The sequence below is a fragment of the Anser brachyrhynchus genome (assembly GCF_964034855.1).
Source record: "Anser brachyrhynchus genome assembly, chromosome: 23".
Classification (NCBI taxonomy): Eukaryota; Metazoa; Chordata; class Aves; order Anseriformes; family Anatidae; genus Anser; species Anser brachyrhynchus.
In genome coordinates this window covers 8,015,552-8,041,696 of record NC_137716.1, presented here as the reverse complement: position 1 = coordinate 8,041,696, position 26,145 = coordinate 8,015,552, and the positions used below count along the sequence as shown (strand labels likewise).

The 26,145-nt window shown below is 55.9% G+C and overlaps 1 protein-coding gene and 1 long non-coding RNA gene across 5 annotated transcripts in view; one reads left to right on the top strand and one right to left on the bottom strand.

Annotated features, from left to right (window-relative positions):
• NRTN (neurturin) overlaps window positions 1-26,145 on the bottom strand; it is a 56,274-nt gene that overhangs the window by 16,337 nt on the left and 13,792 nt on the right. The window contains exons 9-12 of one of the 4 annotated variants that reach the window (XM_080566457.1): window positions 20,455-20,604; window positions 19,800-20,043; window positions 15,924-16,044; window positions 5,901-6,182 (exon numbers count right to left, since the gene is read on the bottom strand). In XM_080566457.1, coding sequence (XP_080422583.1) covers window positions 5,901-6,182; window positions 15,924-15,935 — 294 coding nt within the window. In that variant the 5' untranslated portion in view covers window positions 15,936-16,044; window positions 19,800-20,043; window positions 20,455-20,604. Of the gene's footprint in view, window positions 1-3,563; window positions 4,156-5,900; window positions 6,183-15,923; window positions 16,045-19,799; window positions 20,044-20,454; window positions 20,605-26,145 lie in introns of those variants that run through there. The other 3 variants (XM_080566458.1, XM_080566455.1, XM_080566456.1) reach the window with 3 other exon arrangements.
• Window positions 13,327-14,664, top strand: LOC308182218. Its single transcript, XR_013941719.1, has 2 exons — window positions 13,327-13,541; window positions 13,614-14,664. It is a non-coding gene; the product is annotated as an uncharacterized lncRNA (long non-coding RNA).

Below are 26,145 nucleotides of genomic sequence, written 5' to 3'. Positions count from 1 at the left end.
CCTGGAAGCTCTGGGGCTGGCTGCTTGCTCAGCCCATCCCCAAAATCCCATGGACTGTTTGCTTGCTTTAAATAGGCTTTGAGAATTGGCTTTGCTCAGTTCCTTCCGGGACACATTTTCTTCCTTGAGAAGGACATGGGATGGGCTTGCAGACCTCCTCAGCCCTCCAACGCTGCCTGAAAACCCCACTAAGGTGAACTCGAGGGCTCTCTGGAGCCCGGAGTCCTGTTATGGCAAACTGCACTTGTGGGCAATGTCCTTGCTCAGCACCAGGCATCTCCCAGGAGAGCTCACGGTTGCGATCCGAGCACTGTGCAGCCAGGTCCTGGTGCCACAAAGAGCTGCTGAAACAGAGCGAAACGCAGCTGCTGCCCTAGGCTGCTGCTGCTGCACCGGGGCTGTGCCAGGATACGGCCCCTGGCAGCACTGCGTCCCCAGTGAGGCCAGGCAGGGCTGCGCTGCCACCTCCCCGCAGCCTGGTGCCTGCACACTCGGCCTGGATAATGTTCAAAGGAAACCTATTCTGCTGGAAAAATGTGGTTCCATCCAAATCAAAACGTTTCACAAAAACCAGCAGGGATGTGACTGACATTTCTTATTAGGGGACGGACATGCTGGCAACGTGGCCTTTGAACAGCTGCAGAAGGAAATGCTTTTTGTCATCATTTGAGAACAACGCGGTGGCAAATGATTGTTTCAATTTAGCTCTTTGGATGCTAAGTTACAAAGTGAGCCTGTTTCGGGTTTCGTGACAAAGAAGCAAGGGGAGTGAAACTGCTTGTGGCATTTCCCTTCCCCAGGCAGTGGTGGAGGGGCTGGCTCGTTCCCCGTGCTGGGGATGCTCCTTCCTACAAGAGCGTCCCAGCACAACCAGCAGGAGCAAGTTTGGGTTTTCTCTTCCCCTCCTCCAGGCTCAGTGGGAAAAGACCATTCCAAACTGGCCAAATCACAGAAAAAGCTGAGGTGGGGGGGATTCCTCCGGTCTGACCAGCGAACAGTGGGGCTGGAGTAGACCCCTCGCCCAGACCCCGGGCCTGCATCGCTGCAGCAACTTTTGGGGGTGCTGAGGGACCCCGGGCATGGCTGGGGGGGTGGGGGGTGCGGGGAGAGATCCTTGCCACCAGCCCAAGCAAGCTGGGCCCTGAGAGCTGCCAGAGCAGGACCATGTGCTGCTGCCCCTGTTGGGCTTTGCAAAGGGTCGGTTCCTGCCAGCAGGACTGTGCACATGTGCTTTAGCTTAGACCAGCAATGAAAATGCCTGCGGCACCAGGGGAAAAAACACAGTGGTAAAACACACCAGTCCTGAGCTGCCCGACTGCACCTCCCGCAACGGGCACTGCGTGCCTGGCCCGTCCTTCCCCCTCCCGGCATCTCCCACTCAGTCAAGATTTGGCCCCACTGGGTACCACAGGCTGCTCTGGAGGGGGAGGCTGGCATCACCAGGCAGCTGCCAGGTCTTCGTGACCCCAAACCCACCCCTGCATGGGCACGTCACAGGATGGGGACCTCCTGGATAGGAAGCTGCCTGCCTCATGTGCTTAATGCCACCACGCCAGGCATGTGCATGGCATGTGGCGCTGGGGACAGTCAAGGTGATGCCTACTCTGGCCACACTACCAGCTGGGCTTCACTTCAGGCTACATACAAGGTACATTGGCCTCAGAAAGTGGATATTGCAAATCTTAGATCCTCCCTCGCAGCCTCCCCAGGGCTGGAAGTCAACCTTAAAAGCACACTCCGGAGAACCAAGCCTGACAGAGTTGTAGCAGCACAGCCCAGCCCTGGGAGCGGGGTTTTACCAGGCAAGCAGGGAGAGCACTGAGCTGTGATTCACGTCTGCACCGTGGGAGGGCACCCAGTGCAGCTGCTGCCAGCCCTGCTCCGCGCCCAGCACCGCTGAGCACCCAGGGGTGCCCACATCCCAGGTACCGCAGCCGGGATGCTGGAGCAGCGCCAGCCTGCCTGTCCCCGGCTGTGTCGCAGCAAAGCTGGGCCAGGTCCTCTGGCTTACGGCTCAGGGGCTGGATGCCACAAGGGTGCTGGGTTCTCTCCTCACCCTACCAAATTCTGCAGCCCCACAGCCCAAGAGGAGCCCGGCCCCAGCACAGCGAGTGCCTCCTCTGCATGACAAATCCTGCTCCAAGCGGCTGCAGCTGTGGCTCACTGCACAGCTAGGGGGATACGGCACAGTGTCCCCCAGGGGTACACTGCACCTCCTTTGCTCCTCCCTGCAGGCAAGGCAGGAGCTGGACCAGGACTGAGCTAGCACTGCAAGATCCAGTGCTATTAAAAAAACATGAGATGTAGAAACAAAAAAAGTCTCTTTTCTCCACAGCCCAGCACTGGACCTGCTGGTGGAGGCATAGGACGGCCTGCAGCCCACCCTGGCTAGCGGGTAGGTGTCCGGTGATGCCCCCAAGGACGCTCGCGCCAGGAACCGCCACATCCCAGAGCAAGGCTCCCGCACAGCATCGCCAGCTCTGCTTCACAGCTGGGGACAGTGCTGCAGCAGGAGGCTCTGGGGCAGAACCTGAGGCCCAGTTACAAGCGGCAGCTTAAAAAAACAAACAAAAAAAAAAAGGCAAGTGCTCAAGCCTCCTAAAATCTTGTGCAGACCCCCCACCCCCCCCGGCTTCTCCACCTGGTTGCTCTGCTCTGCATCTTGCAGCATCTCAGCCGCTCCTACTCTTAAAGCCAGGAGCACACACGAATGTGGGAGTCTGAATTTGGGATCCACAGGTGATCCTGGCTTCAGAACCAGGACTTCAGTGCGTGGCTGGGACCCACACATCACTTTTGACAGCCATCAGCCATTCCTCCCACTGCAATAAAGCATGCCCTCGACCCAGCGCCGAATTGTGGATTGGCTCCCCAAGCAATGCTAGGATTTAAATCAGTGCTGGCTACAAGCTACCATATATGTGCAATAAAGACATCTGAGGTCTAGGTTGTTTTTTTAAAGCCTTCGTACAGACCACAGCAAGAGCGGGAAATTCCCTCCCTCGATGCTGGGGTGAAATTCGCCTCCTAGCCCCTGCTAAGCTCTGGATGCAGAAACCGCAGCTCAGAGGCGGCTGAACGCTGGCAGCTAGAGCTGGGAGAAGGTGACGGGGCTGCAGATGCAGGCAGACCGGCCACAGAGCCTTCCGTTTCTTAAACTAATATTTAGACAGGACACATTTCCCCCCCCCCCACCCCACCCCCCCATGTGAACAAACTGCACCCTGAGCCGTCCTCGCCGTGTTTGCGTTTCTGCGCAGCGGGACGGTCTCCAAGTATGAAGCAAACTCCCTCAGCAGCCCCGAAGGCCGCCCCGGCACCGAGCGGGAGGTGGGTGGCTGGGGCCAGCCCCGTTTTTCGGGCTGCTCCCCCCCGGGGCGAGGGGCTGTGGCCCCCGGCCCGGTCCCACCGGGGTCCGGTGGGGGTTCCCAGGACCGGGGCTCAGCACCTCCGTGGCGCAGGGTCCTGGGGCTCCCCTGAGGTCCCCGGAGGAGCCCCTTCGGCCGTGGGCAGGATCCGTGCCAGGCTCGGAACAGGTGCTCTGTCCCCGTCGCGGGGCTTACCTGGACGCCGAGCCGGAGCGCAGCGCTCAGCGGCGGCTCCGTGCCGGGACCGGGACACGCGTGGGACCGGGGGCCGCCATGAGAAGGCTCGGCACGGCACGGCACGGCACGGCTCGGCACGCTTGGGTTCAGACCGGCACGGCTCGCTCTGGCTCGGTTCAGCTCTGGCACGGCTCGGCTCTGGCACGGCACGGCTGGAGCACAGCACGGCTCGGCTCGGCACGGCACGGGAGGAGGGGGGCCGACGGGGGGGGAAACTCGGCCACCGCCTCCTCCCCGCGGCGGGGGGCGGGTTTGGAACGGGCCGGCTCCTGCGCCCCGCCCGGGCCCGCCTCCGCCCAGTCCCGGGCTGCGCTGCGGGGCCGATCCCGGTGGCGGTGCCGCCCGCAGCCTCACGCTCCCCCCCCCCCACCTCCACCCCCCCGGGCAGGAGGCACCGGTTTCTTTTCCTCCCCCCGTTGCTCCCCCCGCATCCTCGGGGCCGCCCCGCACCGGGTGCCCGGACCGCGGGGCTCCGAGCATCCCCCCCGCCGGTACCCGCAGCCCCGGCACGGAGCAGTTCCCGATGAGTCCCGGAGCCGGCTGAGCCCCCCCCGCCCCCCGCAGCCCTCGGGATTCTTCACCTGCTGGAGGTACTGGTGGGGAGATTTCAGCGTGCTGTCCGAAGCTAATCCCCCCCGCCCCCCCGCCTTTGCAGCGCTTTCCCCCCAAAATGTTTACTAAATTGCTGCTTGCGGGTCACAAACTAACACCCTTCACGTGCAACACGTTTGGTTTTCATGTCACGCCATTTTATCTAATCCCAAAGGTTCCTTTTCTTTTGCAGCTTTGCAGGAGAGAAAGAAAGAGTTCAGAGCAGCCTGGTGACAAGCCCCCCCCCACCCCCCCCAGCCTCTAATACACGCAGCACTCAGCCAGGCTTGGGGACAGTGAAAGAGCAGGGTGACAAATATCTAAGCTGCGAGCTCCTGGCCCCAGCTGTAGCGATGCTCTAATATGGCAATTTGGGAGAAGTTATTTCTAATAATAAATAAATCCAGGTCAGTAATACAAAGAGCAATGTCAAGGAATTTAAATCCTACAAGAAACAACTTTTAATTTAGGGCAAATCCAGGACTCCGGCTGCTTGATGTGCTGCAGTCCCTCAGCCTGGCCAAGACCAGAGGGGCTGCAGCTGTCCCATTGTAGCCCTATTTGGGGGGAACGGAGCCCCTGGCAGCACCCACAGCTGAAGCCTGCATGCCTCAGGGTCAGGGTGGCCTTAGTGGGGATGTCTCAGAAGAGCCAGGGACACCCCATTCCCATCTCTGTCACTTTTCAGCTGTCTCCTACTGGGACAAACACTTCCCCAGCTGCATTCATCCCCATGTCCTCTCACCCCAGCGCCCGCAGGATTGGTTTAAGCATCCCTGTTCCTCCCCTGTCGCCACACAGGTAATGGCAGTCTCCTGTGTGATGACCCCACAAAGACAGTTTGGGTAAAAAAGAAAAAAAAAAAAAAAAAGCAGAAAGCACCATTGCTTCTCCTTCTCATGGGCTCGGTTAGAAAAAGAGAGTGCTTGCTGCTGTTTGCCCTGACACCATTACTCTCCAGAGTTAACAGCCAGTTGGTGGGTACCAGCAGACCCCACCTCTCTGTGCTTTTGCTGGAGCCTCTCTGCAAAATCCAGTGCACGCCACAGCACCGGATTTAGAGCCAGGCAAAGCTTTCCGATGTGGGAAACCAGCAGTGTGTACAAATAGGCATTGCCACAAAGCCACTCAGCTTAATGACTTTTTCCATCGTACAGAAATGCTTTGCTTACACGCTCCCTTCCTCCAGCCCCCCAAAAGTGTCTTTGTGTTTGTTTTCTGGCAGGTTTGGGAAGAAACGCGATCCGTGTTTTCCGTTGGCCGTTGTGCAACGCGGAGGGCACAGGCTGGGGCAGGCCGTGAGTGCCGCGGGTGCCGGGGGGGCAGGCACGTGCGCCCACGCTCCCAGCTGGGGCACCCCTAGCACCTGGCTGCGGGCTGGGAGGGTTCCAGCTTTCCTGGAAACCATTGCATGTCGCACGGAACAAACAAACAAACAAGGACGCAGCACAGAACACTTCCATTTTCATAAGTGAGAAAGAGAAATCCTGTTTATACAGATATTTGTGGAAAAGCACTGGGAAGAAAACAAAGAGCAGAGCTAATTAACTTGCATGTGGGGTGGTAACTTGGCAGCCACAGGGCCAAGGGAGACCTGCTTGCTTTGGGGGACAGATTACAGCCAAGCTAAATGTCACCCTTTGCTCAGACACCCCCAGGTGTCCCTTCTGACTGTCACCACCCTGCAATCCCCAAAATACTCACCCAGCCCAGCTGGAAACTCCAGCAGAGCATTACCATGGGCTTGGGATGAGGGATGCCCGGCGTCTTGTGCTGCCCGGTACCACGAGTGATCCCAGGGGCGGGCAGGGTGGGCGCAGGGTGCATGCATTGAGTCCTCTTCCCAGCATGGAGGAACGCCGTGCCGACATGCGTCTTGTCTGCCTCGCCGGCACGCTCACCGAGGCTGACTGCTTCCAGCTGCCGGTTTAGTCTCATTTCACTTGTTGGGCTCAGGATCCACCTGAAATCAGTTGCTGGCCTTTCCTAGAATTAAACAAAAATTGGAGAAAAATAATAAAAAAATAAAAAATAGAGACGTGTTGAGGAACAGCAAGGAGAATCCTTGAAAGCCCCCAGGAGGCATGTGTAGCTGGCTCCAGCAGCATCTCCTGTGGCCGTGGCTCCTCTCTGTGCTCTCCCATCCAAGCAGAGCTTTGCCCTGCTGGAAATCAGGATGTTGCATTGTGATGTGCGTGCCAGAGATGCAGAAGAGATTAAAAAAAAAAAAAAAAAAGAGCCAAATCTGGCTTTGGGAGGGGCATATGTGCCCTTCAAAAGCAAACCATGCTGGGGCAGACCCGCCCAGGCACAGATGAAGATATTTGCCAGAACTGCTCTTGGCATGAGGTGCTCTGGGAGGAAATGTCCATAGGAAATGCAGGGATCGGAGGTCTAGAGGGGAGAAACTTAGCACTCCCCTAATGGCTGGCTCATTCCTTCTCCTGTCTTCCTCCTATTTGTTTTTGCAAGTATTAATATGCTGGGACTGTTTTCTTTAGTACACGCTGGGTCCAGAGGGTTTCACTGGGGGTCTGGGATCTGGGTGACCTCCCCAGAGTGGTCTGCGGAGCCTGGCCCACGGTCACCATGGGTCCCCAGGGCGCTGGGACGAGTGGTGGTGATGGGTGCTGTTGGGCCGGTGATGCTGCCCGGCTGGCACCCCCAGCCCTGCCACACTGGCCACGCCATGCAGACCCCTGGGAGCCTTGCAGGTCTGGACATAAGTGTTGTTCTTCTCTCCGAAATGAGGAGGCTCCACCTTGACGCGGCCAGCTGCTCTGCAAGCAGCATCGCACGGCACCCTCATGGTCTGCAACCAGCAGAAGGCAACAGCTGTCCTGCCAAAACCCCAGTAGCTGCTAAACAAACAACTTAATGCAAAACAGCCTCAATGGAGCAGGAGTAAACGTGCCCAAGAAAGCGTCGAAGACATTACAGAGCCACAGCAAAAGCACATGACGTTGCAAAGGCTTTGCTGAGTGATCAGGAAACACAGCCTGGGACAATTTGCATCTTTTATTTTAACTAAAATTTTCCTAATGACGTGTGTAGTATGTTTAGTGATACGTAGTTTCCATCTACCCTGGGGAGTTTGCAAAGAGCCCAAATGTCAGGCTGGTCAGTTCTGCAGCCAGTGAGTGCCCGTCCCCACACCTTGTCCTTTGCAGGCTGTGTCTGGCAGGGCTGGCAGCAGCCCCTTCTATCTAAAGAGCCAGAAGTCCAGAGAGTAACCTAGTGGGCTCTGGCTTTAGGAGGAGGTTTGGGAGCTGCTGCTATTTGGCTTGACTGCCTCCTCTTGACCAGTCAAGCTATCCTTGATCCAGTTGGGTTTAAACTGGCCCCAAGCTCATGCCTTGCAGGATAACAGCAATCTGGGAGCAGAGCCCGGAGAGTTCCCTCTGCTCCTCGAGTGCTTCCTGGTTGCCGTTTGCACAAGGAGCCTGGAAAGGCTGCACAGTGGAGCCCAACAGGCACGCTGGCCCCGCAGAGATGCGGGGCTGGCAGGGAAAGCAGCCCATGTGCAGCCACCCAAGCAAATATGCACAACCCAGTGCCCCAAGGGCTGCATCTGCCCCATGTTGTGCACCTTCCCTGTGCAGCCCCAGGATGCTCCTGGCAGCGTGACCCCATGTGGTTGCTCATGCTGGAGGTGGGGAGGCCAGGAGCGGTGCCCTGCCAAGGCTGGAGGCTTGTATGAGCTGCTGCCACTCCAGATATGAGCAATTGGGATGCGCCCTGGCCTCGTGCGGTCTCTGGGGAGGCACATCCAGGCTCCACTTGTGTGCTCACCTCCTCCGTGTGATGCTCCCCAGCCCGGGCACACTGAGCCTGTCCAGCGCCAGGAGCTGGTGAGGAAACTGGGATGGCTCTGAGCAGCAGCATGCCGGGCTCTTGCTTCCTCCCTGCTCCACATGACAGAGCCTGATGCACGCAGTGTGCAACCCAGCGGTGTCAGCTGCAGCCCTGGCCAGAGCCCTGGTGCCAGGTACCATGCGCAATGATGTCTCAGACATCTTCCCTGTGCAGACATCTCTGCAGAACCATGAGAATCTCTGGGTTCCCACCTCAGGTTACTGTTCCCCTGGGCTCCCTCTCACAGCCTCACTTGCCCACCAGCCCTCCAGGAGATTACCAAGTTCAGGCTTGAGGGCTGGAGGGAGAGGAGATGCTGTGAACCACTGGAATGGAGTAAAAAATTGGGAACAGCCGGAAAGTACATGGTACATAATGTCACACTCAAAATCTACCATGAACAAGTGTCTGTAAACACTGAGGGGGAAAATCTAAGCAATTAAGTCATTTTCAATGTCAAATAGCTCATGGACCCCACATTTGGACATGACAGATGAACAAAAACATAGACATTAAAAATTCCTGAAAACTAACAAAGGAACAATGATTAATTTCTCTCTGTTCCAGGGCAATCACATTATATACACACAAAGGAGTCATAAAAATTCCTGGATGACGGAACAAAATCCTTACAGAGCTCCACAGATAAAATACAACCACCCTGGAAGGAGCTGGAACGGTCCTCGGAGGGAGCGTGCCTTAGGCCGGCTGTTACGTATCGTGCTGGAGAAAACACCTTCCCTGGAGAACATGCCCGTGTCCCAGCTGTGGCGAGGGGACGAGGCCCCGCAGTGGAGAGCCCCAGCAGCTGCCGGCATCGCTCCCTGGCTGCACGCAGCCTGGGGAGGGTTGAGCTGAGGACGTGGCCGTGGCAGCACCAAGCACGTGCGGTGCAGGTGGAGGAGGGAGGGAAGCAGGTCCTGCGGCAGCAGGTGAGGAGGTCAGCACCCGGCCCTGCTGCTGCCCACTGAAACCTCCTGGAGCCCTGGATCCTGGCGCTGAGGGCTGCAAGAAAAATGAAGGGATAAAGGCAAATCACTTCAACCCAAGAGGGGGTTTCGTTCTTCAATTAAGAGGAAGATATTCCAAACCAAAACCACAAAGAAAATATCATTAAGAGAGGCCACAGTTTTGCTCAGTGACTGTTCACGGGCTTTCTGTGGGATGTTTTTCATCAGAAATGGATGTTTAGTCTGCAAAATTACTTAAGGAGGGTGCTGAGCAGTGCCAGGGGCAGAAGGGAGTTTAGGGGCTGCCTCTGCACTCCATGGCAGGCAGCGCAGGCACATACCAGGGGGACCGTCCCTCCAAGCACAGTAAACGTCCTCCCTTGGCAGCAAGCCCAGCATGGGGCCCCCCTTTGTCATCCCTTGCCTGCCCTCGCCACCACGTCCCAAGTGACCCCAGCCTCACCGGAGGCTGCAGCGCAGCTCTGTGCCCGCTCCTGGTTCACACCACGCTGCAAAGATGAGGACATCGCTCCCATGTCCTAATGGGCCCTGAAACTTTGGGATGCTCAGGATACCCATGCTCCTGTCTGGGAAAAGTAACAGAGGAAAAAAAAAAAAAAAGAAAAAAAAAAAAAGCAGGGGCTTGTGGCAAAATGTGGAACCATTCCAGAAATGGCAAAATGCATTTTTGGAGCAAGAGGATCAGGCAGGAGCCTGGGCATGGTCTCGCCCACAGTGCAGGGCCAGGGCAGCGGGGTTGCCTCCACCCCAGCAGGTCCCCGCAGCAGCCGCGTCCCCACCCTGGCCATCGCTGGCAGCAGCGGTGCCGGCGCCCTCCCTGGCCAGGAGAGGTGTGCCGGGCGAGAGCCATGGCAACTCTTACACAAAGTGTCAACAAAATCAGCAAAATAATGACTTTCTCATGAAGACTCCGGGGAGGCAGGAAGGCCTCAGGCCAGACCTGCCTGCTATAAAACAGGCTTTAAAATTTTTCAGCGGCGGCTGAAGCAGAACTGAGACGAGGGCTTGCTCCGGCTCCCTCACCTCCCAGCCAGGCATGGGATGGGCCAGCTGGCAGGGAAGGAGGCAGTGCCAGTCCCTGCCCAGCCTGGGGATGGGAGAGGGACATCTCAGATTAATCCTGGCTTTCGTTTGGCATACATCTTGAAAAACAGTTTTCCTTTAAACAAATCCAGTGGTGTCAAAAATAAATAAATAAATAAATAAATAAATATTAATGGAAAAATTCAGCTAGAAGGCAGTTTTCTCAGATGCGTGTGAAACGCTCCTCCTTCGCAGGCTGTCACGGACAGCTCTGCACCTTCTGCGCGAGCAAGGCAGCTCCTCCTGCTGTGCCACTCAGCAGGGACTCAATTACACATATGAAGCCAACCCGGCCAAAACGCAGCCCAGAAGGGTTTGACACAAAGTTGGGAACCTGCCAAGAAATTCCTAATTGAAAGTAGTTACCGAAATATCTATCAGTGGGGTCTCTGCCTGTGAACCCCTGTCTGTAACGGTGAATTATGAGCATGCTCTGGTTTGAAATGAGGCAGAGTAAAACTAATCATATTTTTATGAGCCCCTTTTCCTCCCGCACGGGCTGAGCTTTGAGCACATGCTGTGCAGCAGAAGAGCGGCTGTTTTGCCTTTTTCCTTATCCATCTCCTTCGTGGAGTGACAGGTCAGATTATTGCCGGATCAAGCTGCACGCTGCCGTAAATCGTGTCCCCGGAGCCCCTTGGGCAGGCAGGCAGCACCAGGCTGGCAGGAGTGCAGCCACAGCACAGGGCTTTCTCCCACATCCACCACTTTCCTCCGGCCCCAGCCGTCCCCAGGGGCTGGAGGTCTGTGGGGCTGTGCCCAGGGCTGTGCTGCCGCGCGGTAATGAGCCGCCGAGAAGGATCCTGCCTGCTGCCTGCTGCGGCTATCTCCAAAGGGCTGTTTCACACCTCCTCATGCGCGAAGGTCACAGACCAGATGTTCTCTGTCAGCAGTCAGGTCCTAGTGCATTTTAAACTGGATTTAAGCCCTGCAGTCAAAACCACCTTCAGCTGCTCACAGGGAAGGGAAATTCATTCTTCGGGTGGCTGGGAACGCTCCCTTGCAGGGAAGGGGATGAATGCTGTTGCTGAAGGAGCGATGCTATGAGCAGTCTCTGGGACACAGAGCAGTGCTCGCCTTCCTGAGGTCTCTTCCAAAATCACAGAATCACAGAATCACAGAATCGAAGGGGTTGGAAGGGACCTCGAAAGATCATCGGGTCCAACCCCCCCTGCCAAAGCAGGCTCCTTAGAGCAGGCTGCCCAGGCAGGCGTCCAGACGTGAAACAGCTGTGGGCAGCCAGAGGTGCCCAGCTCTGGATGAGCACAGGCAGCCTGGGCACCACAGCAACACACTTCATCTTCCACCGGGCAGAGCAAGGATGCCGGCAGCTCAGCTACCAAATTGCTACACCCTGGGGAGCCCAAGCCCCTGCAACGCTGCAAGAAATCCCCCCAGGTACAGGCGGGCTCCCTGCACCCCTCAGGTCACCACGAAGCTCTGCATCCTGCAGGATGGCCCTTGGTGAGCTTCCAGAGCTGACCTCAGCTGCTTTGCAGCCACGGGCTTGGGGGCTGCCGGTCAAAAACCACCAACCAGAATTGGCTCTGCAACAGGATCGGTGCCAGTGGTGGCAGGAGAAGAAGCCCTGCAGGGAATTTGGGGAGCTCAGGCTGGTGCCTGCCTGCACGAAGAGGCCCAGCAGCTGCCTGCACACTCGCCGTGGGTCCTCAGGGCTCAGTCCTGCCCACAAGGCCACGGCCACACTCTGCTGCAGTTTTGCTGGGGGAAGAGATTTTGGCAGAGTTTTGATTTTGGCCCTGAAGGGGGGAGGGTTGGGATAACCTCAGGGCCGCCTCCTGTACAATCCCCTGCCACAGAAATGGGGAGGCCATGAATTTACAGGTGCCTGGCAGGTCTGCAAATATACCACTCAGATCAGTTGGCTGCTTTTGTCAGTGTTTATTTGATTTTTGTCTTGATATTAGGGCCCCTCACTACAAGAAGGACATCAAGGTGCTGGAGTGTGTCCAAAGAAGAGCAACAAAGGGTGAAGGGTCTGGAGAATAAGTCTTGTGAGGAGCGGCTGATGAGCTGGGGTTGTTTAGCTTGGAGAAGAGAAGGCTCAGGGGAGACCTTATTGTACTTTACAACTACCTCAAAGGAGGTTGTAGAGAGGTGGGGACTGGGCTCTTCTCCCAAGCACTGAGTGGTAAGATGAGAGGAAATGGCATCAAGTTGCATCAGGGGAGGCTTAGGTTGGATATTAGGGGAAATGTTGTTACCGGAAGGGTTGTGCAGCACTGGAACAGGCTGCCCAGGGAAGTGGTTGGGCCACCATCCCTGGAGGTCTTCAAGAAACGTGGAGATGTAGAACTCAGTAGCATGGTTTAGTGGTGGACTTGGCAGTACTAGGTTAAAGGTCGGACTGGATGATCTTAGAGGTCTTTTCCAACCTGAATGCTTCTATGACTCTCTAAAATTAAAAACTAGCTCACAGCAGGGCCTTGCACTGCATGTAGACAGACTTTGCCCAAAGAGATGCAAAGCAGCCAGGGGAAGAAGGACTTTGTACACCCAGATGGAGCAGGAGAGGTTTCCAAACACCTGAGGCATTAACATGATGCTGAGCCACAACACCTTCCCAAGCCAAGCGATGGAGCCGGCTGCACACTTGCTCGGCAGCAGCGTAGAACAGGGTGGATTCGCTAAAACCACCAGAGATGCCCACTCCCCGCAGCCAAGCACCCTGCCCCAGGACACACGGACAGGCTCTGTGCCCCCCAGGGCCCAAACCCCCCATGCTGGAGCCATCACCACCACTGCGGGAACATGGTCAGCAGCCAGGGACCAGTGGCATCACCAGAACAGACAAATGTCCACAGCACCACTGGCAGAGGACACGTCGCTGCTGACTGTAGGAAGGCCTCTGGACGTGACATGTTTGAGAACACATTTCTCTGCTGACAAACAACGCACCCGGAAAGGTGACTGCACCAGTAGGAAAGCACTCTGTTTCATCTTCGTAATGCATAGCAAAAAATAAAAATACAAAAAATTGATTTCAGAGCCAGCCTTTCTCAGCCCTCTGGGCTGCTATCAAGATACGCAGCACTTATACCCCCCTTCCTCCACTGCCCACTCCACAGCCAATAAATCCTTCTCTTCATTAAACACTGCAGGTCTCAATTAATTAAATGAGCAAAACAACCACAGCCCCTTCAGCAATTAGAGAAGTGGCTGGGTAATTAGATGGAATGTTAATTTAATTTCCAGGAGGGGGAAAGGAAAAGAAAGAAATGAAAAGAAGGAAAGGAAGAACGAGTAAATTGGATTACATTTGACAAGAGGGAAATTAAAAGTCACTTAATCATAGAGCAATTAAAGAAAGATTCCCGACCTGTGTAGCTGGAAAAAAGAACCTAGAAGGACAGGACCACCAGCTTGTGTTGTGAATGATGCTCACTCAGATGCGACGCCAGCTGAAGGCCCCCATGTACGTGGATTTGTACATGGCTGCCTGTGGTAACATCCACCCTGGCTTAACCTTACCTTTCTTCTCCATTAGGGAAGCGGGAGAAGGCTGCTGGCCGGCAAACCACAGCTTCATCCTGGCCCTACCTCCAGCTAATGCTCTTATCAGCCCTCCCCAGCCCAGTAAGATCAGCCATCCCCCGCCAGGAGAAACAGAAATTCAAGGCGAGCCCGAGGCCGTGCTGCGGGGAGCGGATGCTGTTTTTCAACCACTGCGAGCATTACCCGGTAATAACCTCGCCCTGCACCACCAGTGCGCTGTGATGGGTGCCACATGCGCCTTGTCCCTTCCTGGGCACGGCCACCACGTCGCACACTGCCCCAGCGCCGCACCCGGCGAGGGGCAGGAGCTGAATGCATGGAGGCAATGGAGCTGCCCCAGCACAGCTCCTGGCAGCCTCCTGCCTTATCCCAGCCTGCGGCAACGTTCAGAGATAAAGGCAGGTTTTGTTCGGTTTAATAAGAGCTGGCGTGGCAGAGCCTCTTGCTGCCAAGGGCTGGCAGGCTGATTAATTAATCCACTTACCGCTGGCACCGGGAGGCAGCTCCTCGGCAGCACCACACGGGGACCCTGGGGAGGAGCAGCAGCAACGGGGCTGCTGAGAAAGGATGGGGACATTTCCTCCCTGCAGCGCTTTCCCTCCTGGGGCCCAATCCTGCCACCCGCACCTCTCCCTTTGGGTGCTGAGCCAGGGCTGGAGTGCAGGAGGGCAGAGCTGGGTCCCCATCCTGGCATGACTGTGTTCAGCAAGGACAGCCCATTCTGCAGTGTCCCTTCCCCATCCTTCATCAGGCTCAGCTCATAGCTCATAGCTCATCAAAGGCAAAACAAAGAGAAGTTAAATTTCGTTTAATGCAGAACATCTCCCTTCGGTAGTGACACGGAGGGCTGCAGCAAGGGAGGGAACATTCGCCCAAGTGGCTCCAGTGACCTCTTGCAAACGCAAAATCATCTAGCTGCAGAGCTGAAGGCATCAAACCCTCCAGGGCTAAACTGCCTGAGACAACAGCAAGGGCTTTGCAGAGTGTAAAACAGGGAGTTTATGCCCCAACAGTCATTTGGGAAGCAGCAGATTGCTCACTAACACTGATAGTCTGATTTTATTACAGAAACCTATGTGAAACAAAGCAGAGACCTGTGCAGCGCTCCGCACGCAGCCGGCAAGCAGCTCGCCAGGCTGCAAACGCCAGCGCTAATTCTAGTACCTACAACTCACCAGCTTTTAATTATGATGTGGCACATTCACAGGAGTCCAGCAGGAAAAATATTTTCCACCAGACAGACAGCTGAGTCTGAGTGCTTATTCCAAGGCTGGAAGCAGCAGTGGCAGTCAGTGAATGGAGGCAGAGCAGCGACTCAGAGCACCAGGAGGTGGCACGGGACAGCTGGATGGCCCCCACGCCACTGGCACGTGCCGGGCAGGCGCTGCGCTCGCGTGTGCCAAGGGAGAAGGCGGGCAGGCAGAGGCTGATGTGGCGGAGCTGGGACCCAGCCGTTGAGAGACAGGTTGGGGAAGGTGGAGCTGCAGGAGCACCCCAGCATGCCCCACCACATCCTGGGCGGCTGCACCCATGGGCGGCTCAAGGTGCTCCCCCTGTCCCCTGCCCGCTCGGCTCCCTGTAGCTCTGCCTGGTTCCACCTCCCCATCCCCACCACGCCGGGGGCCTCAAAATCCTTCTGGGTGTCTCTGGGGAGGGAACCATTGTGTGCACACTGCAGTGGCGTGGAATTTAGCATTTGCTCCCGCTGACAGTCCCGGGGCGAGGCACACAACCGCTCCTGGGGTTTTGCAGAGGTTGCATGAGCTCCACGTGCCCTTGGGATGCCACTGCCCTTCAGTGTTTATTTGCTCAGCAGTAATTATAGCAGCGTAATTATAATCAGCACTCATTTCCATAAAGAATCACTTTTCTTGGCTTCTGGGCCCCCCCCTGCTCCCCAGCCACTTGCCAAGACAAACCTTATGAACCTGACAGTGCCAGTTCGCTTTGTTTCTGCACAAAAAACAACATGATGGGGCACGAGGGTATAGGGAATTGGGTGGGTGGGGGGTGAGGGCAAAAGCCCCACTCCCACTCAGCCACTCAACTTGGCGGCCATCCCCCGGGCAAAACGCTGCTTGGGAAAGCTGGGAGCACAGCCGTGTTTACAGCCGCTGTCCTGGGGAGCTGCACGGCTGCGCTGCACCTCCTGCTCATGAATTAACAGCCAGCCAGCTCCAGCCCATCAATTCCCATGTTTGTACAGACCAGTGGGAACATTGCTGGCGTGCTTGCTCCTCGTTGCCTGCAAAAACAAGCGTGGATTTGCTGGATCAAGCATTGGGCAAGGGTCAAAACTCACCTTTTTGAGCATGTGCAGATCTTGAGGCCATCGGCTACTGACAGGTTAAAAGGTGTCCAGAGACAGAAGCTTGTCCTGAGTTCTCTTCGTTCCGTGCATCAGGCTGACTTGGCTTCTGCTCCTGAGAAACCAAAGACAAGTCTGTGAGCATGAGGCTGATTTTCAGGACTGTCCCTGCCTCAGCTTTTAAATAAAGCCCAGGGTTTTGTGTGAGCTTGGTGCAGGGCTGCTGAAAACAGCTGCAAAAAAGCCTTCTCATCCACAAAACCTGCAGATGAAAATATTTACATTTTCTTCCTGTGCTTTCATGGTTTGCTTGAAATAAAAAAAGAAGCATTTTCATTTAGGAAAACAGTTTGCTTTTTTTTTTTTTTGAGGAAAAAAAAAAAAACAAAGGTTGATTGACCTCTTCAAAAATTCAGTAGGTGAGGATGAAGCTGGTAGATAAAACTGCTGTTTTTCGAATCAGGTGCTTCAGTAAGCACTTGGAGAGCTGCTGTTGAAAAGCAGCTCTAAACAGGAGGATTTTCACTGCTGCCGCACATCATCCCTGTCAATCCTTGCCCTCACCTCGCCAGCTAAAACACTAATCCAAGCTTTTTGGCAGATCTACGAAAGCGGGGACTTGTTGGTGCAAGAAGCCTAAAGGGAGCAGCTCCCTGGTTCCAGGGCAAGACGAGGGAGCAGGGGCTGGGGGGTGCCGATGTCTAGCCACCACCCACTGGTGCCACAGGTGGAGCAGCAGTGTGCTGGCGGAGCAGGGGCTCCAGCAGCCTCAGCCTCTGCCTTGGCTGCCTTTCTGGACAGCTCGCGTGAGATACAGCCCCATGCGTGCCAGGGTTATGCTGGATAAAATCATCCAGGGCTTGTTCCCAGCCCCCCCTGCCGAGCCCCCCTTGCTTGCCCCGCTGCACTGCGGCCAGCTGGGCACGGGGCCTGACTGGGCAGACAGGGGGGAACTTTATTTATTTATTTATTTGTTTGTTTGTTTATTTGTTTATTTATTAACTTTTTTCCCAGGGCTTTTTTGGATTTAAATAGGATCAGGAAGGCAGGAAGAGTCTGGTCACAAGGGAGAGGATGTCCCTGCCTGTCTGCCCCTGGAGAGCACTTGTCTGGGCTTCCCGGCGCTCAGCCCCTGCTCCCTGGGATTTGTTTCCTGTCCGATGACGATAAGTCTCTCCTCACTTTTCCTCGCGCAGGGGGATCTTGCTACAGGGAGATCGCCCTGAGCCAGCCATGGAAGCTGGGGATGGTTTGCTGGGCACTTCATTTGTGTTTTAAGAGATGCTCCCAAATCACACTCAGCTCAAGTGCCTTCTCCTTCCTCTCCAGCAACACCTTGATGTAGGAGATGCTCCTGAGCCCGTGCGTTACTGAGCTGCTGGGCCCACCTCCAAAGCAGGGCCAGCACCAGTCAGGTGGCTTCGAGCCCAACAAAGGAGCTGCTGAATAGCTGGCAGAGCTCAGCCAGGGACTAATACTTTTTCACAAGCTGTTTACATTGCAGAGATGTCACAAATCATTCCCAGGCAGCTGGTGTGCAGGTGAGGCTGGCTCGGAGGGCGGCCGAGGTGCCTACAGAGACGCAGACAGCAGCCATGCAGGACGAGCGGCTCCAAGGTTTTCAATGATTTCATTGATTTCATTGATTGTGTCAGTCTCAAGGAAACGACGTTTGGGAAATAAAAGCAACAAAGCTCATCGCTGCTGCAGTTCCCAGCTACCAAGGTCAGTCAATAAGCAAAGCAGCTGGTTTGGGAAAGGGCTGGAGCAAAGCAAGGCTGGAAAGCAAGGACGCCTGCCATAAAAACCCTGGAGCTCCCAGACATGGTGGGGTTTTGATGCCCCAGGTGCCACCAGCAGCATTACAGCAGCGGGCAGCTGCTTCTCCTCTGGGACTTCGGTGCTTTCCCGCAGCTCCTCGGGCTGCAAGCCAAAACTGCGCAGGGTTAACAAATTAAAGAGATTTCATCCCGACCCGCAGCAGCCTCATCCCCAGACACATTTGACCCTGAGGTCCCCCCATGCCCGTCCCAGCCTGGGGTGCCGCGAGGACGCTGCGGCAGGGCAGCTGCGCCCGCCCTGCCGTCTGCTTGCGTTCGTTAGCGCTGATTGCTCCTGCGGGCTTGGAGCCAGACTGAAACCTCGTCTCCGGAGGATACATTTTTAGACAGTTTACAGAATCTGGCTTCCTGCTTTTAAATATCTTGGGTTCTTTTGTTTCCTGTCACCTGGAAAGTAGGTGTGAGAAAAGTCCTTGTCCCCGAGTGACTCTGTGGGTGCTCTCGCAACCTCTGCAGGGAGCCAGGAGCGAAGCACCCTGTGGCACCAACATGCCGTGGAACAGGACAGGAGCGCTGTCCAAGCACAGGCAGATGGAGTGAAATAAAACAGCCAAAGGACCTCCAGGGACCAAAGGGACCAGGCCGTGCCTGTGCTGTGTCACCCTCTTGGGGCACAGAGCCGCTCACACGCACAGTAGAGCCCAGCGCCACGCGAGCAATCTGCACCCTGCATTTCTCCTGGCCATCCCTCATTTTGGGGATCCCTTCAGTGACCAGGACGTGGCCACAGAGCCAGAGCAGCTGCCGAGGCGTGGGTCAGAGCCAGGTGCGCCCAGGCAGCACGGCACAAAGCAGGCTCTGTCCCGAGCATCTGCCTGGCACGAGGCACACTGGCACGGCCGCGCTGGCATGGCCACCACTGGGGAGCTGCAGGGGAGGCTCCGTGGCCTCAGGGGAGCAGTCAGAAGGCCTCTGCCAGCTCTGGGCTTCTCTTCCCACTGCTGGCTTAGGGGAGCTTTGGAGATGGCACTTGTCCCTGCACCATCCTCCTCATTCCTTTCTTCAGGGAGGCAACAAGTGTTTTTTCCGCAGGCAATTTTACATCAAGTGATGTTTGCTGGAGCAGGAAAAATGCATTTTTCTTACGCTGAAACCCTGTCAAAAGCTCTGGAAAACCATGTGTATTCTCTCTTTAGCAGCAGCTGCTGTCAGCAGCTTGGCACCCATCTGCACTCAAAGCCTGGGCTCAGAAGCCCAGCCCCAGGAGCTCACCCCTGCTCTTCCCTGGCTCAGCTCCCTGGGGGAGCCCCAGACCCCCAGCCCCCAGGGATGTTGCAGCAGGGCTGTGGGGAGAGCTGAAGCTTCTCAGAGCCGCTGGAACATGAGAAGCAAAGCAGGAAGGCTCCTGAGGCTGTGGCCAGCTCAGTGGCAAGGGGATGCTGTGGTGCAGGCACCACGATAAGCCATCCCCATTCAGCCATGAGCTCTGCCCCAGCTCCTGCACCATAAGGGATGAAGCAAGGCATGAACCTAAGGAGAAGACTCTAAGCCTTGGGAGAAAAGGGATTTTGGAGCTCTGCTTGCAGCAACTCCAGCTGGAGGAGCCCAAGCACCTCTGCCTGCAGGATGCCCATGGTACGCCAGCACAGAGCGGGGTGGAGGATCCCCAAGGTGCCCCTTGCACCCCTCACGAGGACCCCTGTCACCAGCCACACCGGGGCCAGGCCTGCCCCAAGCCCTGGGCCACGGAGGCTGCATCCTGGCCTTTTGTTCTCGACAAGGGAGCGTGTGGGCAATTGGGTGCCAGCCACAAGAGCTTGTGCTGGTGCCTGCTTCCTCCCTTGGCACGCAGCAGTGCCGGGCGCCGCTGGCCAACTCCTGCTTGCGTAAACAGCCCAAGTAACGAAGATAAACGAGGCTGAGTGGCAGGGGAGGGCAGCACGGCGGCTGCCAGCCAGCCCTCCATGATTCAGGGCACGCTTAAGGGCTCCGGGGCCACACATTTGCCTGGGAACAACAGGACAACAGCATCCTGGGAGGTGCTTTATGAGTTGCCTTAGAAGGCCCAACACCCCTTTGGATTCAGTACCTGGGCTCGGTAGGCGGGAGCTTTCTCTTGTTCACTGGGTGCTCATAGCACAGGGTTGAGGCTGGGTTTCTACATGGCTCAGCCCAAGAGGGAGCGCTGTCCCTGCCTCCACGTTGCTTGTCCAGGGAGGTCGACATCCCTTCGGTCCACAGTGGCAGTCAGAGAACACTGGTCCTGGCAGTGACTCCGATGCTTCCCACTGATGCTGTCTCAGCCCTGGGGGTCTGTGTCTGAGATGTATCTGCTAAGGGATACAAGAGGTTAACATTTAAAAAGACTGTCTTGAGCCGAGCTAATGCCATGGCAGAACAGAGCACCCATGCCAAGAAGCTTATCTGAGGCTCTTTGTGAACAAAGTGAACCCTGGAAGGTGGCGAGGCTCAGCGACGGGGAGCAGGGATGCACGCCAAGATCACTGCCTCTGGCCAGAGCAGAAATTTCCATCTTAGAGAGGAGCCACCCCGTTTCGATAACGCACACAGTTTCCAGCTGCGCTGCTCACCGTGGTGAGGACCAAGTCATGGCCCTGGCCCCCAGGAGCTGCCGGCATGACCTGGGGCAGCGTCACACGGCTCCGATGGGCTCTCATACCCAGTGCTCATGCTGCTTCCAAGAGGCAGAGCAAGGCAAAGTGTATAAATCAAGCCATTCTCACCTAAAAGTTGCTCTATGACAGGGACAGGAACTGGACACCCCAACCAAAAGACATCTGTTGGGGCAGTAGCTCCCAGGCACAGCACAGGGCAGGCATTCTCCCTCCAATGTGGCACATCCAGGGCTCTTTGCTGACTCCTCCAGCTTCTACCTTGGGACAGAAAATGGGAACATGGGAGAGCCCCGTGCCCACCTGCAGCCTCTGCAGTGACACGGTGCCTGTGCTTGCCCGCTTTGCACACTGCAGGTTGAAGCTCCCGCAGAAACCTCGCATTGTGCCGCATAGATACAATGAGCCTTTCAGCCCTCATAACCTCTGGAAATAAACTTGAATGAGCTGTATGTCTGATGAACGGGTGGGAAAATCTGGGAGCAGCCAGAATTTCACAGAGGCCCCGACTCGAACTTTCTGCTTCCCAAATCCTCCTGAGGCAGCGCGGGTTGGGAATGGAAAGAGAGCGACTCCAGCCCAGCGCTCTTTCCATCCCAGCACCCAGCAGGGTCGATAAAAATCAGCTGTGACTGAGCGCAGCCCGCCCGTAATTGTGTGTTTATTTTTAATCGGGTCAATTGGTGGCTCAGCACTGAGCTGGGCCCTGCTGATTCCAGGAAACTTAATCCGCAGATCGGTCCTCCACAGCTACCGTGCGGCCGCAGAGTGACCGTGGACCAGGAGCCGCAGGCAGCTGGAGGCAGCCCCGTTCAGCTGGGGCTTTGCTGCACCCCACAGCTGGAAGAGCCCCCGCAGCCCTGGGCTAAGCTCTCCAGGCCAAGGGTAAATGCAGCAGGTTATTTTGGAGGGGAGAGGAGGTGCAAGGCAGCCATGCCCGGCTTCTCCTGGTGTAAACCACCCTGTCCACCTGAGGCCAGGGGATGGGGTGAATGGCACAAGAGTCTCCTGCTGGTACCACGCTGCTCCTAGCACCCTGCCCAGATTTCCTTTAGGCTCCTAAATCAGTGCAGGAGGCTCCCAAAATGTTTAATTCCCCATCTGTGGAACAGCAGCAGAAGAATAGGTCTGCCCGCTCCTCAGAGAGGCCAACAGAGAAGGGCTGGTGCGGAAAGCTCCCCGTTAGGAGCAGGCTGCACTGCCCTTATCCTCAGCACAGCTCTCCAGCTGATCCCCAGAGCAGCAGCTGGGTTCATCTCCACAGAGAGCTTGCTTTCAGCAATCCACGGCCAGCCTACCTTCCTGCTTCTGCTCTCTGTCCCTCTCAGTGGCCACCGGGGTGTGCGGCGGCTGGGAGGTGACAGGGCAGGGGGACTACAAGCGCTCTGCAGCATTTGGCCAGCTCAGGATGTGCTGAAGTTGGAGCTAAGGGTGCTCCTGGGCCATGCAGACCACCAGGTTCCTGCCACTGCAGCTCATGTAATGGAGTTTGGCTTTCTCAAAGGATTCCCCATTAGTAATAGGTTTATCTTGATTTTTACTTTCCTTCCTTTGCAAAAACTCTGTTTGGACAATGAACAGCAACATCCTTGCTCCATACGGATGGGGATTAAAATGAGCAGACGCTTGTTTGCTCATGCTAGCCAGGGAACTGGACCTAAAACATTCAGCAGCGAGTTTGTCTTTTCCCAGCTGGAGACTTCCCACAGCATGTCTTGAAGCCGGGTGCTGTGCCCGCCCAGCCCCTGACACACAGGGAGCCCCCACATGTGGTCCACGAGCAAAAGGCATCCCCTGGTGGACCTTAAGCCTTGCTAAAGGTAACCATGCAGGTCAGGATAGGAATTTTGGAGCTGCTTATGGCCATGGAAGTAACGATGCCGAGGGCCAGGAGGATCAGAGCTGATCCTTTCTGATGCCTGGAGGGTGAGCTGCACTGGCCACGAGCTGCAGCTGCTTCCTTGCATGGGCTGGCCAGTTCTTATGGAATTGGGGTCAAAGGGGCCACTCTTGGCATGCTCAGAAGGAGCTGCTGTTGCAGAAGATTCCCGGGAAGCCAGTCCCACCCCGCTGCCTGCTGGCCAGCACCCACAGGCACTGGCTGCCTGAATGGAGGAGGGAGGCACCAGGCAGGAGGCTCTCCTGCCACGGAGGCTTCCCTCCAGTTCTTGTGTTACTGAAGACATTTGCTGAAGGAAGAAGAATGAATAAATAACAAAGGCGTGTGCCAACAGATGGGCTCTAGTTTGTATTCTCAGAGGTGCTGGCTGTTTCTGAGATTATTCCCTCTCCTTGGCCAAAAGGAGAGGATCAAGGGAGCCAAGCACCTCAGGGCTGCTTCTCAAGGTGATGGCAGATTATCCGGCTTTTTTGCTCATCACCAGCTCTAGCTGCAAGGACTGACAGAGCTGCTGCCCTCAGACCTGTGCTAAAAGACACAACCTTGCCTGGGCACAAGGACGCAGAGATCAGCCTCTAGCACACATTCATGCACTGCATCGCTGGGGCACAGGAGCCACCTGGCTTTTGTCCGAGCAAAGGCTGGGGGTTCCTTGCTGCAGACCCCGCTCACACCCACACCTGCACCCATGGCGCAGCGGAAATTCACTGCGGCACAGCCGAGGACCGGGTGGGGAAGGAACAGAATCGATGGCACTGTGGGGGAACAACACCCAGCACCAAGCAGAGCCCAGGGCACTGAACGAGCCTCATCCAGACCCGCTGCTGTCAGTCAGGAGCAAATGGGGTGAAGGGGATCCAGGGAAACTCGTGGTCCCAGATCCCCCACCCCATGCACCAGCTGCCAGCATCTGAGGCTGTGGGATGGGGACAGGGAAAGTGGCCCTGCCGGTGCCCAGCCAGCCCTTGCACCGTGGCTGAGCCCCGCTCACGGGCAGCGCTGCTGGATAACGGATAACTCATTAAGCAAATTTCTCGCTGCATGCTCTGTTTTCCTAGAGCCCCAGCCAGACCCCAAGACTATTTATCTTGGCTTTGAAGTCTCCGCCCCTCACTGTGCAGCATGAACATGTAACCGCAGAGGTTTAACAGAAACCGGAGCAGAAACCACCACCGAGGCTTGCAGGCGAGGGGCCCGTCCGATGCCTGCAGCTCAGAGCTGTGCTAACCGCTGTCCTGGATGGCACCAACCGGGGCTCCCAGACCCACTGGTGAAGGAAGGGCAGGATGCACAGGATGCACAGGGTGCAGGTGTCAGTGCTGATACCTTCACCCCAAAGGCCCTACCCTGCAGCCCTGGGTCATGGGGCTTCACCCCAAGTCCAGCACGGCCCTGTCCTGCAGGCATGGAGTGGTGACTTCTGCAATCCCCAGACAGCAGCCCCCATCCCTCTCCTCTGGGCAGATTTCCTGCTTCTCCGTTATCTGCAGCAGCAAGAAATCCTGCCCCAGGGCTCTCCCGTGCTTGCTTTCCTTTCCTGGCACAACAGCGTGCCAGGCACTGCACACCTCTGGTGCCAGGTAGGTTCCCCTTCTCTTGGAAGAAAAGACAAGAATCAAGACAGAGCAGCCTCACTGGTCTGTTGAAGTCCAGAGCAAAAACCTGCTGCCCTGATGACTGCCAAGCATCAGGGAAAGCCTCACCTGCTGCTGTCAAACCAAAGCCCAGGCAGCAAGATTTTGCTCCATGAGCTCCCCAGAAGCTCGTCCACTCTGATGTCAAGCAACTCCAGCACTGAGGTTCCCTTGCTCCCATTAGGAGACTCTGAGGCCACACCTACAGAACAGATTTTACACGGCTCTTCCTTATCCGCTTGGATTTCAACCCAACTGGGACCATCTGGTGTCAATGGCTGTGCAGAGGTTCCCAATTCAGCTGAAACAAGACCTGAGGTCTGCTCAGCCTCAACTGCGTACCATGGCTGCAGCAGTTTCACAAAAAAGCAAGGTCAGGATACGGCTGCGTGGTGGGCTTTGAGTCCCAGCATTTATCCATGACAGCCTCGAGTGAGTCACGGCTGTCCCCGGGGACATAGAGCAGACTTTGTGGTGGTCGAGGGTTGGACCTTTACCACCCGGCCAAAATCTGAGGCGCAGGGGACAAAGCCCTGCTCGGCTCCAGGTTCCCTCACCAGCCTTTTGTCCTTTCCCGCATCCAGAAGCTACTGTGAACGCAAAACACGTCGACATCCCAGGGGGGCTCTGGCTCCCAGCCAAGAGGCAGATCTGTTACCGGAGCAGCCTGGTGAGCTGGGGCCAGGGCCTTGGCGCAGCTCTGCACAGCCAGGGCTCATTTCCGAGCAGGGAGGCAATGATCTAGCCTTCACTCCCCATGAGCGGATGAAATCTGCCTTGAATTTAAACTCAATAAGCTCAGCCCGGCCCTAAAAACCGCAATTGAAACTTCGCAGTGAAAGCCAGCGTGTTTCGAATAATGCATCGCTAAGGATTCCCCGGTCCCTATCACTCCTGAGCCTGTGCAAAGCATACAGAGAGACGCACGGGTGAGCGGAGGTGCTGCTGAGCCCAGTTGTGTTTGCAGAGCAGGGTTAGAAGCGGCTGCACCGCTTTCCTCCCCTCCCCAGGCCACCTGCAGAGCTCCGCAGCATGCGTCTGCTGCTGGACCTCATCTAGGGGCCGATTTTCTGATTTACTCCGCCATGGACTGCTCCTGTGGCAGCAGGGAGACCTGGGACTGGAAAACCAGTTTGTGGGGATAAATCTCTCTTAAAATCTTCTTGCATCCTGAAAGCTTGTGCCTGGACAGAAACAAATGAAGTGTGTGACATTGAAAAATGAGAACGGCAGTGAGAGAGCATGCAGGGAATCAGAGGTCTGCCAAGCAAAGCACAGTTTGCGAGATGCTACAGTGGCCAGACTCAGTCCAGCACCCAGGCCAACGCCTCTGAACTGGCCGAAAACACAGCTCTCACCCTCTGTTGGTTTCATTACATTTTGGACTTTCTTAGCCATGGAAAGGGCCCTGCTGCTGTGCTGGGGTTGAGGAAGGCATCCCCAGCCCATCAGCTGAGCCACCAGAGCAAGGTCCAGATCCCTCAGAGGGCTGGAGGTATCTTGGAGCCTTGTGCCTCCAATTCCCACTTAAAAGCAGCCCAAGGAAGCTTTGGAGCTACCTATCCTAGCTGAACCGGCCAAACCTCCCTCTTCATCAGCAATCTGACGTTCTTCCACGTATTTCTCGCCACCCAACAGGGGTGAGAGCTGGTTTCCTTCACCCAGAAATTCTCACAAATGAGATAAAATTATTTCCTGAGCAAGATAGTGGCCAAAGCCCCCCAGCAGCTCATGAATGCTAATTTAATGAGAATTTTTGTTCCAAATATAATTCACAGCTAATATCTGGCATGAAATACTCAAAAGAGAATGAGCAGATCCCAGCCTTGAGCAACAGAATAGGGGCTGATTTCCTTTTAGTCTATATACACACACATGCATATATATGTAATACATAAATATATGTAAGTATATTCACATATACAGAGAGTGAGGGAGAGCTTTTGCAAACCTGTTTGGACTCCCTAGATGTACAAAACTCACAAACCAGCAGGCCCTCATTGTAAAATTTCAATGCAGTAATTCTCAGAACCATAAAGCGCTCACAGAACTGGAATGGGACGAGCCCCGTGTTTGCTGGCACCGCTGGGGAGGACAGGAGGGTTCATCAATCTTCATTCTCATTAGCACTGAAAAGAATGTCCAACTGCACTCCTGATGGAGAGAGCAGCATCTCACAGCTTTCAACACCCTAAGCTGGTGCAGGAGAGGAGCAAATCAAAACCAGAGGGTGGCAAGCAGGGTGTGAAGGAAGGACTGGCTGCCAGG